Source organism: Falco naumanni, chromosome 5 (genome assembly GCF_017639655.2).
Source record: "Falco naumanni isolate bFalNau1 chromosome 5, bFalNau1.pat, whole genome shotgun sequence".
NCBI lineage: Eukaryota > Metazoa > Chordata > Aves > Falconiformes > Falconidae > Falco > Falco naumanni.
This window is the reverse complement of record NC_054058.1, coordinates 75,353,945-75,367,447: the sequence shown is the minus strand read 5'-3', so window position 1 is coordinate 75,367,447 and position 13,503 is coordinate 75,353,945. Positions and strand designations below refer to the sequence as shown.

General features: G+C 40.9%; 1 protein-coding gene across 10 annotated transcripts in view; it reads right to left on the bottom strand.

Moving 5' to 3' along the window:
- MAGI2 (membrane associated guanylate kinase, WW and PDZ domain containing 2) overlaps nucleotides 1-13,503 on the bottom strand; it is a 754,276-nt gene that overhangs the window by 232,906 nt on the left and 507,867 nt on the right. For all 10 annotated transcript variants that reach the window (XM_040595989.1, XM_040595988.1, XM_040595990.1 and 7 more), the window contains one exon: nucleotides 2,163-2,242. In XM_040595989.1, coding sequence (XP_040451923.1) covers nucleotides 2,163-2,242 — 80 coding nt within the window. The remainder of the gene's footprint in view (nucleotides 1-2,162; nucleotides 2,243-13,503) is intronic.

The window sequence follows — 13,503 nt, the reverse complement described above, 5'->3', positions numbered from 1 at the left end:
GTTATGCTGATAGCGATAAAGAAGCAAGGTAAGTATCATTTCCTATCTAAACACTGATGTCTTTCTAAAATTTTGCATCTCCGAGTAAAATGTACCAGAATAAATCATAAAGTGCAACAGAAAAAAAATATTTGGCATTAAAAACCATCTACCAAGCCATAGCTGAAACACATGCGAAATTAATCCTCGATCTGACATTAAATCTAAAAAAAAATAAATTCCAGATCCCCATGTGCTGTAACAAAGTCCCTGGTGTTGGACCTCAATGACAAGGTACAATCATTTGAAGGCATATTACTGATTTTTAAGAACATTTTCTTCTGCAAGTATTGGATTAAAAAAAACCCAAACCACACTTTTGAGCAATCGAAGATCCTTAGGAAAAGAGAGGATGTTGCAAGAACAATCTCTGTAAGAATAGAAAATCTCTCCCTAAAGTCTTTTATGCTTCAAGTACTTTGCATTAATGAGCTGAGCAACGCTTAAAAGAAGAACATGACCCAGCATACTATAGTAATTCAATAATCCAGCAGTCAAATAACTACAAAATAATGCTGTTTCTTGAATCCACCAATCCGAATTTTTTTCAGATACTTTGGTATTTTTTTTTTTAATATTTCAGTGCTTGCTGTGATTTCTGTATACAACAGCTAACAGAAAAAGAAAAAAGAAAAAAAAAGCAACACATATTTATTCCAAGTAACTCTGTGATATGTTACTCCACAGATATCGGTGTATTTTTCTTCTGCTTTTTCCACTAGTATTCCTTAAGGAACAGGCAAAGACATAGCTTCGTAGAAGTAATGTGAGATATTTAGAATGCAAAACTCCTGTGCCCTTGTTTTGTTTCAGCAACACACTTCTGTTGTATTCACTGTAGAATTTACTCCGGGAGCTAGTGTTGTCAGTGCTAGAATAAGCATCACAAAGTCATTCAGACATGTAATTTCTGATGTCAGAAGAGAACGTCAGAATTACTGCCGAAATAAGGAAGGGATATTTGGAATACAGCAGTCTTTCAAAATGTAGCCATTTACAAAAAACCCAGGAAAATTCTCTACCAAACCATTGACCCTGCATTTCATAGAGCCAGCAACTCCTCAGTGACCTCTTTATCAGCCCCAAACGGCACTGAGTTTTCTTTCGGTTAATAGTTTGTACATTAACCAGATGAATGTATTTTGGAAAATTTGAAATAAATCAGATACAGTACATGAAAAACTATTAATATATTTTAAGTATTTACAAATGCTTTGAATTAATGCACATAGCATGCATGCATTTAATCCTCTGTATCTCACAATAATAAAATGAGTAGCAGTCTTTAGAAATCATTACTTAACTGGCTAATTGAACTGACACTGAACTATAAAACACTGGAAAAAACCCTCCTCAGAAAAAGATCTATTACAATGCCTTTTTACTTTGGCTATATTAAATCATTTTGATTCCTGAAACTTTACCAGAGAAAAAAACAGACGTTATATTGAATGCGTATAAGATACTTTGATATGATCTGTATTATTTCATATCTCTGAATCTGTCAACATAGTCGTCTCTCCTGCACAACAACTACAGCTCCTTTAAGCATCCTCAACAGTATTTAAGCTTTTAAATTTCAAGCCATTAACAATGCAGTACCCCCCCAATCCAGCCTTGAACTCTGACAGACACTGATCTCTTTCCTCCCTCCCACACCCTGTTTTATCAGGCACTATTTTGTTTAAATTGGCTACTAAATAGCATAGCACTGTACCTTTAAAAACAAATCAAACAATATTCATATTCCCACGGTGCTGCTAGTTTCCCTTATGCATTGAATCGCCTGTAGATTAAAAGCTCAGAATCTGAAAAGGGATTCTGTTCTGCCGACCAAAGTTCTCTGTAGGAGATGAGGGAGAGGGTCAGTCCCGGAGTCACACACACAACAGGCAGAAAACACACTTGTGATCCTCAGCTTTGGATAGCATCAGAAAGGGGAATAAAAAGCAGAAACACATGGCACACTGAGAACTGGTATCACTTATGGCTTCTAACCAAAGCAGCAATTAAACACCTTTCATCGTTCCCCCAAATGCCTGATTTTTGTAAGAACTGAGACACACACACACACACACAAAGGCAAATCCCCTCTGAGCAGCAACGAAAACTTAATAACCTACCATTTTCTTTGCACTCTTCTGGAGGTTTAGCCTTTTTCGCAAGTCGTGGATCCAGCCATGATGTTGTCTTTGTGTTATGGCTGAAAAGAAAAGAGATCACTCTCAGCAGACACATACTGAAAGGAATCAAGTTTATTCCTTAAGAAAAAAGGGTTAGTCCAACAAAATTGCAATCGATACACTTAATTTGCTTACTGGTTCTAAGTAGCCCTGAAGGAGGTGTAAGAGTAATTGTGCAAGGCAGCTGTAAATTTGGCAACCTCAGCTCCCTGTCCTCAAAGCAGCTATTTTTATTAAAATCAACTAGAATGTTGCCAAGTTAACCTCATTGAAAATGCAGAACTCATCCAGAGCAAAAGGAATTTATTACAAATACAGTGTTCTCCCGTTGAATGAGTGCAGGCGACAGGATTCTGTACCATTCTCACAGTTTTCAGATAGAATTATTTTCATCTTAAACCTGTCCTTTTCATAAATACAGGTTTGTTATTTCTCACCAGCAGTACTGGCAAGGCATAGCAAAAGTGATGCAAATTACAGCATGCTCCTGCAAAGTCTACATTTCCGGACAGAGTGATTAATGACACTTTGTTTAACAAACCTTTATCTCTCCATATATAATCCTTCCATCGAGATAAAATAGATATGCACAAGCTGAATGAATCATGTGGCTCCTATCTATACTCTGAATAAATCTTTGAGGAATCAGCCATCAAATAGCGTTGAACTGGCACAAACTGTTTTCTGGGAGAATATTATGCCAGATGAATGGATACTTAGCACAGCTAATGAGACTTAAAACCAGATCTTTTCTACTTATACCTTTCCCATAAGCATTTGAATTTGGAGCCAAATATTTAACATATATTAAGAAAGGAAGACTATAAACCAGAAAATAAACCAGAAGATGTGATCATTAGTCCTCTATTTTTTTGAGATGCCTTTCCTACAATACCATCATTCAGAGACACTCCTAACCCATGTTTTATTTATCTGATACATCCTAGGAGGATGCTTGTTCCATACAGTACTGAATTTTTTAGTTTATTATTAATTTGCTGTGTCATTTTAAAGTGTACTTAAGACTTCTTCCATAAACATTAGTATAAGGTGTACAAAATAGGGGACCTGTCAAAAAAAAATGGATTAGCATGCAATTAGTAGTTGATGAGTTACTGAATAACTGATACAGTCCATGTGGTCCAAACACCACTGTTTCTCCAGGGGAAAAATAAATGCACAGAGCCAGTGCCCTCTCCCACCTTGACTCCCTGTTGAGTCCATGGCAGAGAACTTTTTCTCTGCCTCGATTTCTCTCTCTCTCTAAAACTGGAAGGATGCTACCTACTTCTCAGCATTATTGTCACCATGCTAAAACTTCCTCCACGTTTTGGATGGGAGAAAAGGTAGATGAGAGTTATGTAAGCATAAACTGGCAACTGAAATGAAAGTTGAGGCATTTAAATTCCTATTTTAAGCATGCCCTAGTCTAGAACACCATTCACGACAGGTGACGAGGATAAACAAAACCTTCCCTTACTTTTAGAGCAGAGCTGTATTTGCAGAGTATGAAGAATGATAAGCCAAAGGTACGGTAAATTTGAAATCATGCCAGCAGCCCCTGCTAGATTGCAAATGTAACTAAGATGCTTCTCTGAAGCTCTGCCTGCCTGTGGTCTCCTGTAGGATGTATTTTTATACTGCAGTCACAGCCTAACTGCAGCTTGTGCAGACATCGTTGAGGTAGCTTTAAATTAACTAGGGGAGATACTGGCAGCAATGCCACTGCAGCAGCACCCAGCCCAGGGTGGGCTCGTCACCCCAGCACCTGCCCAGCTACTTGGGTGCAGCCAACAGCACATGCTGAGCTCCACGCCACCACGGGTGCCCCCTTAGCAGTGCCAGAGCTCAGCGTGAGCTTGGACATACCTCTGTAAGCTTGCAGTCGCATCTCTGGAGTGTGGGCATGTCTGAACGACTGCCACCCTCTCCCAGCTACTAATTCCGAATGATTTTAGGGACCTCCACTGGTTGTAGGGGACTAAGTCAGATTCACAGATAGTTTCCTATGGCTTTAAAAGAGTAATATCTATGACTACTATTAGTAATGTTTGCTGTGGTATAAAGCAGATCTCAAAGCACTTTACAAAGGAAATAAAAATCACCACCCCCGATTTCAAGGTGGGAAAATGGAGTCACAGAGTCCAGTGACTGCCCACAGCCACCAAACTAACCAGTGGTGGTTGGTACTGGACTCCACGCAACAGGACAGGCCAATTCACCAGCTCTAAAAACATCCCTATGGCATTTCTGGAATAGACCCGAGAAACAAGTTTTCAGGCATCTGTAAAGACAGGTGCCAAGCTGAAAATAAGCCCAATTCAGTATTAGTGTTTTAAAAATGTGAATTAGTTGAATTACAGCCTCCAAGGCTTTTGTTGAAACATAACAACAACAACCAAACTGTTATGCTTCCCTTCAGCATAAATGTGGCTTCCATAAACCCAGAAGGACTGATATCTTCCAGTTTTGTGCACTGTGGCCATTCTAAACAAAACCACAAACAAATTAAAAAATAAACAGCTCCTCCAAAAGAAGAGTGATCCTTCAGTCTGCAGCAAAATTTCAGGGAATTAAGATGGTATCTCATCTAGATCAGCTCTTACAACATTCAATCTCCTCTTCCAGCTACTGTCTCTCAAATCCGTTCATCTACTTAGTAAAAGCAAGACTCATCTACAAGGACTTTATAACAAATGACTGAAGGATCAAAGTACCTTTTGAAAATCATCCCTCTCCTCCTTACCCATCTCCATGCCTTCTCCCTTGCCTTGCCTCCCCACCTTATCTTCTGTACTAAACACGCACGTTACCTCTTGCAATGGGACTTTAAATGCTTCTAGACAGGTGCTCCAGTGGGTAAAAAAATCTTTTCCTGCTCTGCAGACAGATCCTACTTGAAAGAAGGCATCATCAACCCCAGCTGCCTTCTAACAAACACCACTGCAGTACCATCAGCGTCCTCTTCAGCGGTACATAGTGCTGGCTGCTTGGACCATCTTAGCAACCAGGTACACAGCACACACACACTCCTGCAAGGAGGACAGACATGACTACGTTTGTGCTGCCCTCAATAAAAGAGGGGAAACAAGTAGCCATGGATTACAGCATAGTCTGTTTTATGCATGTCTACTGCTGTCCTGCACAGGAGGTTTACTTGGCAGGGTATTCATCTAGACTCCCTCAGGCCAGCTTTCAAGTTGTGGGTTTTGGAATGATGCTACTTCTGCCATAGTGGATGCAATGCTAGCAGTATCGGCGCTGTTCAGAGTAACTTGTCTTCCAGCAAGGACTAGAACTGGAGTCAGCCAACCGCAGAAACAATAGAGAAGCAGCTTATTCCACACACAGGTAGGACACTTTGGGAACGAGAGGAAGAACCAAAACCCAGTGATGATGGCATGCTGAATGTCCCAGGGCAGGCTGCAGGGACATCTTGGGAAAGGTGCCACATCCCCTGTGTCCCAGGGCTCTGCCTATTCCCCCGTAAGCTCTCCAATGGACTAGAATCTGTAAAAGCTAAAGGGAAACAGTATTTCTCTCCTAAACAGTTTTTAATATAATTTGAAAGAAGCCTTGATAGGAAAGCTTTAATTATAGGAAAGAAGACAGAAGGAACAGTAAAATGGCCAAATTAACACCAATGGCAAAAGTAACATCAACACATATCTGCTGCATGAGCTGTGCACGTTAATGCTTTTTGAGGACTAAAAACCTTGTAAAATGTACTGTGTATAACCTGTCTGCTTACAAGTACATTAATCACATGCGTCCATTTGGGAAGTCTTATAGACAGACCAGAAGGAAAAGGGGCTGGGGACTTACAGATTAGTTATGAATGAATTGCAGATGAATAGCTGTGGCAGTTGTGGAATAAATGCACAAACAGGGAGTTGGAGCAGTTGTCACTGACTGAATGAGAGTGAAGTGATGCAACAAAAGCATCCTGTGAGAAATACAGCTGTGGCTCCACCAGCATTTTCCACTGGCCACTGCTTCTTCATTACTCAGCAATAACTGTACCTCATCATTAAAGTGCAGGTTTAGAAAGTCCATCCTTACACAATTTCAACGATCTTTATTACTAGCTAGGATGATTGAGCTAAGAGACAAGTCGTGGCAAATCAACTATGCATGTCTTAGAAACTGTCTTAAAATCAAGAGCAACTTCTTAATTTTAGAAACTTTGAAACCAGTCAACAAAGGTTCCCTTTGGTTTTGCTTCAAGCAGGTAGATTGTGGGAATAGCACAAGATTTTAAAATTCACCAAATTTGTTACCTCTGCTATATAAAATCTAAACTGCTTATAGGCCTGAAGTGTATTGCAAATTTTAAAAATAATTTTTAAAAAGTCACTCAGTTAAGCAGCGGAGCTTAATATTGTAGCCAAAAGTCAATATAATAATTACTGCTGAGCTAACTTAAATACTCCCTTTTTGCCAAGTATTTTGACCCGGCAGAAATAGTTCATTATACTCAGAGTCCTCTGCTATCAGTTATTGACAATTTTAAACATACGTGGAAAAAATATTCTTCAGCTGGTTTAAACAGAGTGAAAGAAAGCTCAGAATACTTCCCAGAAGCCCTGACTCAACCTCCTGCTCTTCTACAGATTTTCTTTGTAGGTCTGCTTTTAGGACTTCAGAGACTGTTTATGCCCCAGTTCCCTGTTACCACCACTAGAGCTAGATACCAGCATCAGAGACACTCCAGGAATCTCACCGGATACTCCTCCACACTTTTAGAAGTAAAAAGTGTTAGGAACGTGGCTTTTCTTATTTAACAAGGTACTATCTTTTTATTATAATTATTTTTTAGTGTATTATTTTAATTAAGATTTGAGTTGAATGGATTTGTGTTAGCAATCTGTCAGTTTAAAGCACTTGGACAGGTAAAGTTTCTTGTACTGACAAAGCCCTCAGACAATCTCTTGAAACATTTTTTAAGAGAATATAGAAAGTAGTTACTGACAGTTATAGCCTTAATGCCTTTTGAAAACACTGCAAACCTATTCTAAACTGTGACTCTCGCAAGGCAGGAAATTTGTACATTACTGTGAGAGGCATTTCAGAATGGGTATTTACCAATGTGCTGCTTCAGTTTGGGGACAGCACATATGGGCCTGTTTGGGTTTTTATTGTGAATCCATTAGATTCAAGATGGTCCTCAATATAACAGCTTGAGCAAAAGGGAGTATACGAGACAGAGAAAACCAAAGTGCACTGTAGACTTGCAAATGCTTACTCCTCCCTTCTTTTTGTGTGCCTGAGACGTGTAGATCTGCAGAGCTCTTCAGCTAGCAGAATAATGCTTTTCAAGTAATTTGCGTGTAGGGGGACAGTGACAGGAAAACAGAGCATTAAACCAGCGGTTTTGCAATTCATCCTTTGTGGGGTGCTGCCCAAACTTCTCGCACACACGTAGGACAGACACAAAAGGGAGTCACTCTCCAGCCATGGTTTGAATGGCAGCAGCTGTGACAGCTAGCTTGCACTGCATTTCGTGCTGTCAGTCTGTTAGATGTGCTCAGAGTACGTACGTGGTCCTTAACAGACGACAGGCTCGGGGGTGCCCATCCTATGAACTGCAGATGGCCTTGGGCAGCAGATAAGCAACACAGTGGTGGTGCCTTGCAGGAGGCAGGAGCATAAGATGCTTATGTAAGATTTTTTAAAAAATACATAAACGCCTAAAGTCTCCTATGGTAATTTCTGCCGTTTAAGTCATTCTCTTAGACTTAGGCAGTTAATTTCTGACAAGAATGGGCTTCATCTCATATGACTTCAGCCACCTAGAAATTACACAGCTAATTGTGTAGGATTCCTCTCCATTGAAGGGAGAGGCACCTATACAGAAAAATTGATCTTTCCTATCTTCCAGTTGGTCTGGGGACCTAACCATATGCTCTTAGTGACACACTAGGCTCTACAGCATCTCCCAAAGGCCTATGGCTCCCACTCCAGAAGGGCACTGGTTTTCACAGGTTCTGTGCCATGTTCACGGAGATGTGTTGGGCTATTAGTATGTGTCTACAGTAGTGCTTTGGCTCAGATCAGGAGGTCACTTTTCAAGTGAATCTCTCAGTTACCTTCATTTACACACTGAGCATTCTCCCAGCTTGTAAGCTGTTTTCACTTAAATTTAAACCTGATGGTACACAGCAAGAGCCCACTTAATGCACTACAAGCTATTCACAGGCAGGCAGCCTACGGCCCCTGAAAAGACCTAGTGGCTGTGGATGCTGGGTCATCAGCACCAAGTGCTTCACTCTGCAGTCCACTGATGTTGCTGATTTAGATATGGACATGGATTGGATCAGAAGGAATTCAGACTGGTTTTAACTCAGTCTTGTGGACTGAGCTCAGGGGTTCAGGGGTGGAGAGAATTAAGTGCACTCCTAGAGATCAGCTTCCTAGAGATAAACTTTCTTTTTAGTTTCATCTGAAAGGAATCCAGTTCATGCACTCTGAAATGTGAACCAAATCACAGTGTGGTGCATGGAGGCAACCAGAAAATTTGCCTCAAAAGTGCTCTTCTGACACAAATTATATGCTACTGCAGACGCACCTTTGGATATCTGAGGGCACCTTTACTGGTAGAAGCACCTACATTTAGGCAAATTAATTCCGCCCTTATCTTTGGACAGGAAGAATCAGCCTCTGGAGGTAATTATCTCTCTCCATTGACCACAGAAGGAGTCTTGGCAACTGGTTTATACTGGATACCTAATGCTATATGGCAAACCAGGTGAGCTGAAGGAGAAAAATTACAAACCCATTGCAAATATCAGAGGAAAGGTTTTGGAAGAGCAAGCCTGCAGAGCAGAGCAGCAGAGACCTTTGGGGGAAAGACAAGAAATAAGAAGGTGAGGAAAGACAACAGGATTTGAGCTGGCAGTTTGACCTGGATGTCAGCATAGATAAAACCAGCAAGTGAGAGCAAGGGACAATACACCACTAGTACAGACTGAGAATGTCTTTATAACACCAAAAGACAAGAGATGAAAGAAATTCAGCATTCCCCAAATTCTTTCGAGTTCTGCCATCTCCCCATTCCTAATTATTCTGTCATGAGGCAAGGAAGCTGTCTCAGGAGAAAGAAACCAAGAGAAATCTTTTCTGTTGCCTGTCCCGCTGTATGTCATGTTGAAGTCCAAAGAGCATTAGAGATCTGATCAGTGTTATGCTGACCAAAACTAATGAAGTCAGTACAACACGTAACCAAGGAAAAAGAATTACAGAAATCTATGATCATAAGAGACCTGATGATTTAGAACTGTCCACACAATAAAGTCATACTGACACAAAATGGCTTGTTTCCCAAAGATGAAGAATCACATCAGAAGTGAATATTAAAACAGCATATGAAAAAAATTCCTTCATCTTAATTACTATTTAATTAAAGCAGCAGACAACTTTTCTTTAATGTCTTTGTTGGCAACATGGGCAGTGGAAAGGAGTGCACCCTTATCACAGCACTCTCCAAACTAGCCAGCTGCAGCAAGGTCTTTTACCATCACATACCAACATACTCTTCATACTAGTCCCTCTGCTGCCTTCTCCTTGTCTCTCCTCATCCAGGGCACGCTCTCTCTTCCTCGGCTGCTCTCTCTTCATTGGCTCTCAACCACTTAACAGAACCAGCCACAGCTGCACCTTATCTACATTGGCCAACCCACCACCCCTGAAGCCAGCCCACAGCTGTATGTTATCAATATTAATTAACCTGCCTTTATTTCTCTACACACCCTGAGCAAGGCTGCTGATGACACCAAGCTGTGTGGTGCAGCTCCCATGCTGGAGGGAAGGGATGCTATCCAGAAGGACCTTGGCAGGCTTGAGAAGTAGGTCTACCTGAACCTCATGAAATCCTATAAGGCCAAGTGCAAGGTCCAGCACCTGGGTAGGGGCAATCCCAAGTGCAAATACAGGCTGGGCAGAGAATGGACTGAGATTAGCTCTGAGGAGAAGGACTTGGGAGTGTTCATTGACAAGAATCTCAACATGAGCTGGCAATGTGTGCTTGCAGCCCAGAAAGCCAACTGTACCCTGAGCTGCGTCACAAGAAGCATGGCCAGCAGGTCGAGGGAGGTGGTTCTGCCCTTCTGCTCCACCCTTGTGAGAGCCCACCTGTGTTCAGCTCTGGGCTCCCCAAAATAAGAAGAGCATGGACATATTGGAGTGAGTCCAGAGGAGGGTCACAAAGATGATCAGAGGCCTGGAGCACCTCCCCTATGAGAGAGTTGGGGCTGTTCAGCCTGGAGGAGAGAAGGCTCCAGGGAGACCTTATAGCAGCCTTCAGTACCTAAAGGGGCCAACAGCAGAGCTGGAGAGGGACTTCTTACAAGGGCCTGTAGTGACAGGACAAGGGGGAATGGCTTTAATCTAAGAGAGGGTAGAATCAGACTAGATATAAGGAAGAAATTTTTACGGTGAGGGTGGTGAGGCACTGGCACAGGTTGCCCAGAGAAACTGTGGATGCTCCATCCCTGGCAGTGTTCCAGGCCAGGCTGGATGGGACTTTGAGCAACCTGGTCTAGTCCCTGCCCATGGCAAGGGGGTTGGAACTAGATGAGCTTTAAGGTCCCTTCCAACCCAAACCATTCTATGATTCTATGAAATAACCATACAGCCAAAATGTGGTGAATTTCAGTATTATACAGTGATACACTAATGACGTAACATGCAGAAGTGCCAAGCTGGCTTGTAAGAGATCAGGTAATTCCTGCAGAATATGGAAGCAATCTTGAGTGGGTAGGAGGGTGTACTTCCACCTCAGTACTTTTAGTATCTTCTAGTACAAAAGATAAAGTTATCAAATGTAATGGTGTAGTCAGGCTTAACTCATGTATCCTGTTTTCTCATGGTGAACCAAGAACAGCTAAATATATCATGATTCTTCAGGTAAGCAAGATGTTAGGGTAAACACATTATCCCTGCAAACAAAGGACTTTCCTACATTAAAAACTACTAAGGAGAAACACTGATCCTATCGAAGGCTGTAGAAATATTCTCTAGAAACAAACTAGGTCAGAATTTTACTTTTCTAATTTGTAGCTGCACTTCTTTTCAGGTAACACGTGAAATAGTACCAGCTGTATTTGAAAACTTAGTGGCTGTTTTTTTACTGTGAAGAGTCCTTTGCAGAGGCCTATTTTATAGCTGTTTTGTAGTCTTTTATGGTCCTCATAAAAAAAGCAGCTTTAACAACTAGAAAAGTTATTACAACAGGTCCAAAAAAGCAAAGCTGACTATGCTGCTTGGAGAAGCAGGTGTTGAAGTACAAAGAGACTGAACGTTTGTGAGATGTACTGGAAAGTGGTTCATTAAACCCCATGTGGCCAAATTCTCCTAAAAATCATCACCACAAGTCAAAGAAGATGATAATTTAAAGATGTGTTACAGAGGTTTCAGTTTATTCTAGACTCTTCTCCGCTAACAAAACAATTATTAATATAGTATAAGCAAAGAAAACCATATATGCTTTTGAACATATAAATAGCTTTAGTTATGGGCTAGATAATATCCTTGAGACTACTCATTAAGGCTTAGTTGTAGCTCAGCTTAATGAACTGCAGATCTTCCTGGTTTAATGTCTTAATCTCCCGCACCCCTTCCAGAGAGCTCTGCTGCCTACAGGTGGAGAGAGGGCGGGAGAGAGAGGCAAAATCAATTCTGACTTTTATAAATAAGTATCACAATGTGTAACCGACTCTACAGAACACTCTGTAATGTAATTGTGTATGTGATGGAGTTGGAGAGTTGGGTGAGGGCCACATTTAAGGCTGACTGCACACGATAGCAGATGCACTGAGAATCTTGGTCCTTTTGTATTCCCTTCAACACTCTACTGGACCAACACAGCAAACATCGATTGCTTGGGATCCAACACAGCCAACGTATGGGGTTTGAAAGCAGTTGGCAAGGTGAGGTCTGAAGGCTATGGGGAATTGCAGCCTTTCCTTAGCCCTGTGAAAGGGAAAAACTAAAAATCAGTGATGCCTACAATTTATTTAAGCACGCTGAAATAGGTCACACTCGTCAGCTGTATTTAAAGTAGGAAAGAAGGAGCAGAACTGGAGGTTTTTTGGTGGTATTTCAATTTATATACGCTGTTTTAATTATTGCATGTTCTCATTAGCGTATGTTCTCAATGAAAGCAAATGTATGAGATGGACTCCTGTCTGTGTGGTGTGTGCCTGTATTTGAAAATTCGGAGTCATATGTAAGGGAGACTGGAGACAGCCCAAGAAATGGACTTAAGTAGCTTTTCCTGGAAAACAGTGGTAAGCATTATGCAGTAAGAAGGGATGCTCTTCCTGTTCTGTCTATGAATGCTAATATAGGTAAATATAAGGTCATGCACCTATGTAAAAAAGGGAAAGAAAGGAAGAAGCAGACCAAGCCATGCTCTAAAATACAACCAACGCCTGAATCATCTAGTGAATCTAGTATATTTATTTTTTTTCATTTTAGTCCTTGAGGCAGAGGAAATTCCTTCCACTGTGTTTTACAAAATGCTCACTGGGCCATTAATGATGAGCAAATAAATAATACTGTCTACAGACAGTTATCTTTCTTCTTACGAAGTCACTCCCTCTCTCACTGTAAAGCTGCCACGTTACTTCTGATGGCAGTTTTGATAACTGAGCTCAGATACAAATTTTAGAGGTTAGTTTGAGGTGAACAAATTAAAATGCGATGATGAAATCTAAGACCTTTGGGTATACCTGTGACAACCTGGAACTTGAGATCACTTGCTGCTTGGAGTCCTTAGGGTTTAAAGGCACAATTCATATGAGCCTCAAATAAAGCAATAAAAGATGTTGCCTAGTATGACTTTTTTCCCACCCATTGTGATGTACATTTTAAAAATGTTTGGTTTTCATCTATTATTTAATAATCTAGTACAATCTTTACTACTGTTCGGGGAGATGTTGTTAGACAAATAGGTTTTTGTTGTCTTTTTATCTTTCCGTTTTTTTGTGAAAGCAAATGGAGTCTCTTCATGCCATTAACCAAAGTGACTTGTAAACAAAGAGGCAATTTAACAGCATCCCCACAGCATTACATTCCTACTTAACCCTGTGAAGACTCTGCAATGTGAAAACTCAAACGATCAAAGAGTTGTTCCTTTCCTAGGATTCTAGTAAATAATCTGGTATTTTTACAGATGTGTAATTGCACTTTTTTGCAATTACATTATTCAAGAATATAATCCCAAAGGCAAGGAGCCCTTACAACAGTCTGTCTATCCAGTCTGCACCTCTGATTGATTTCT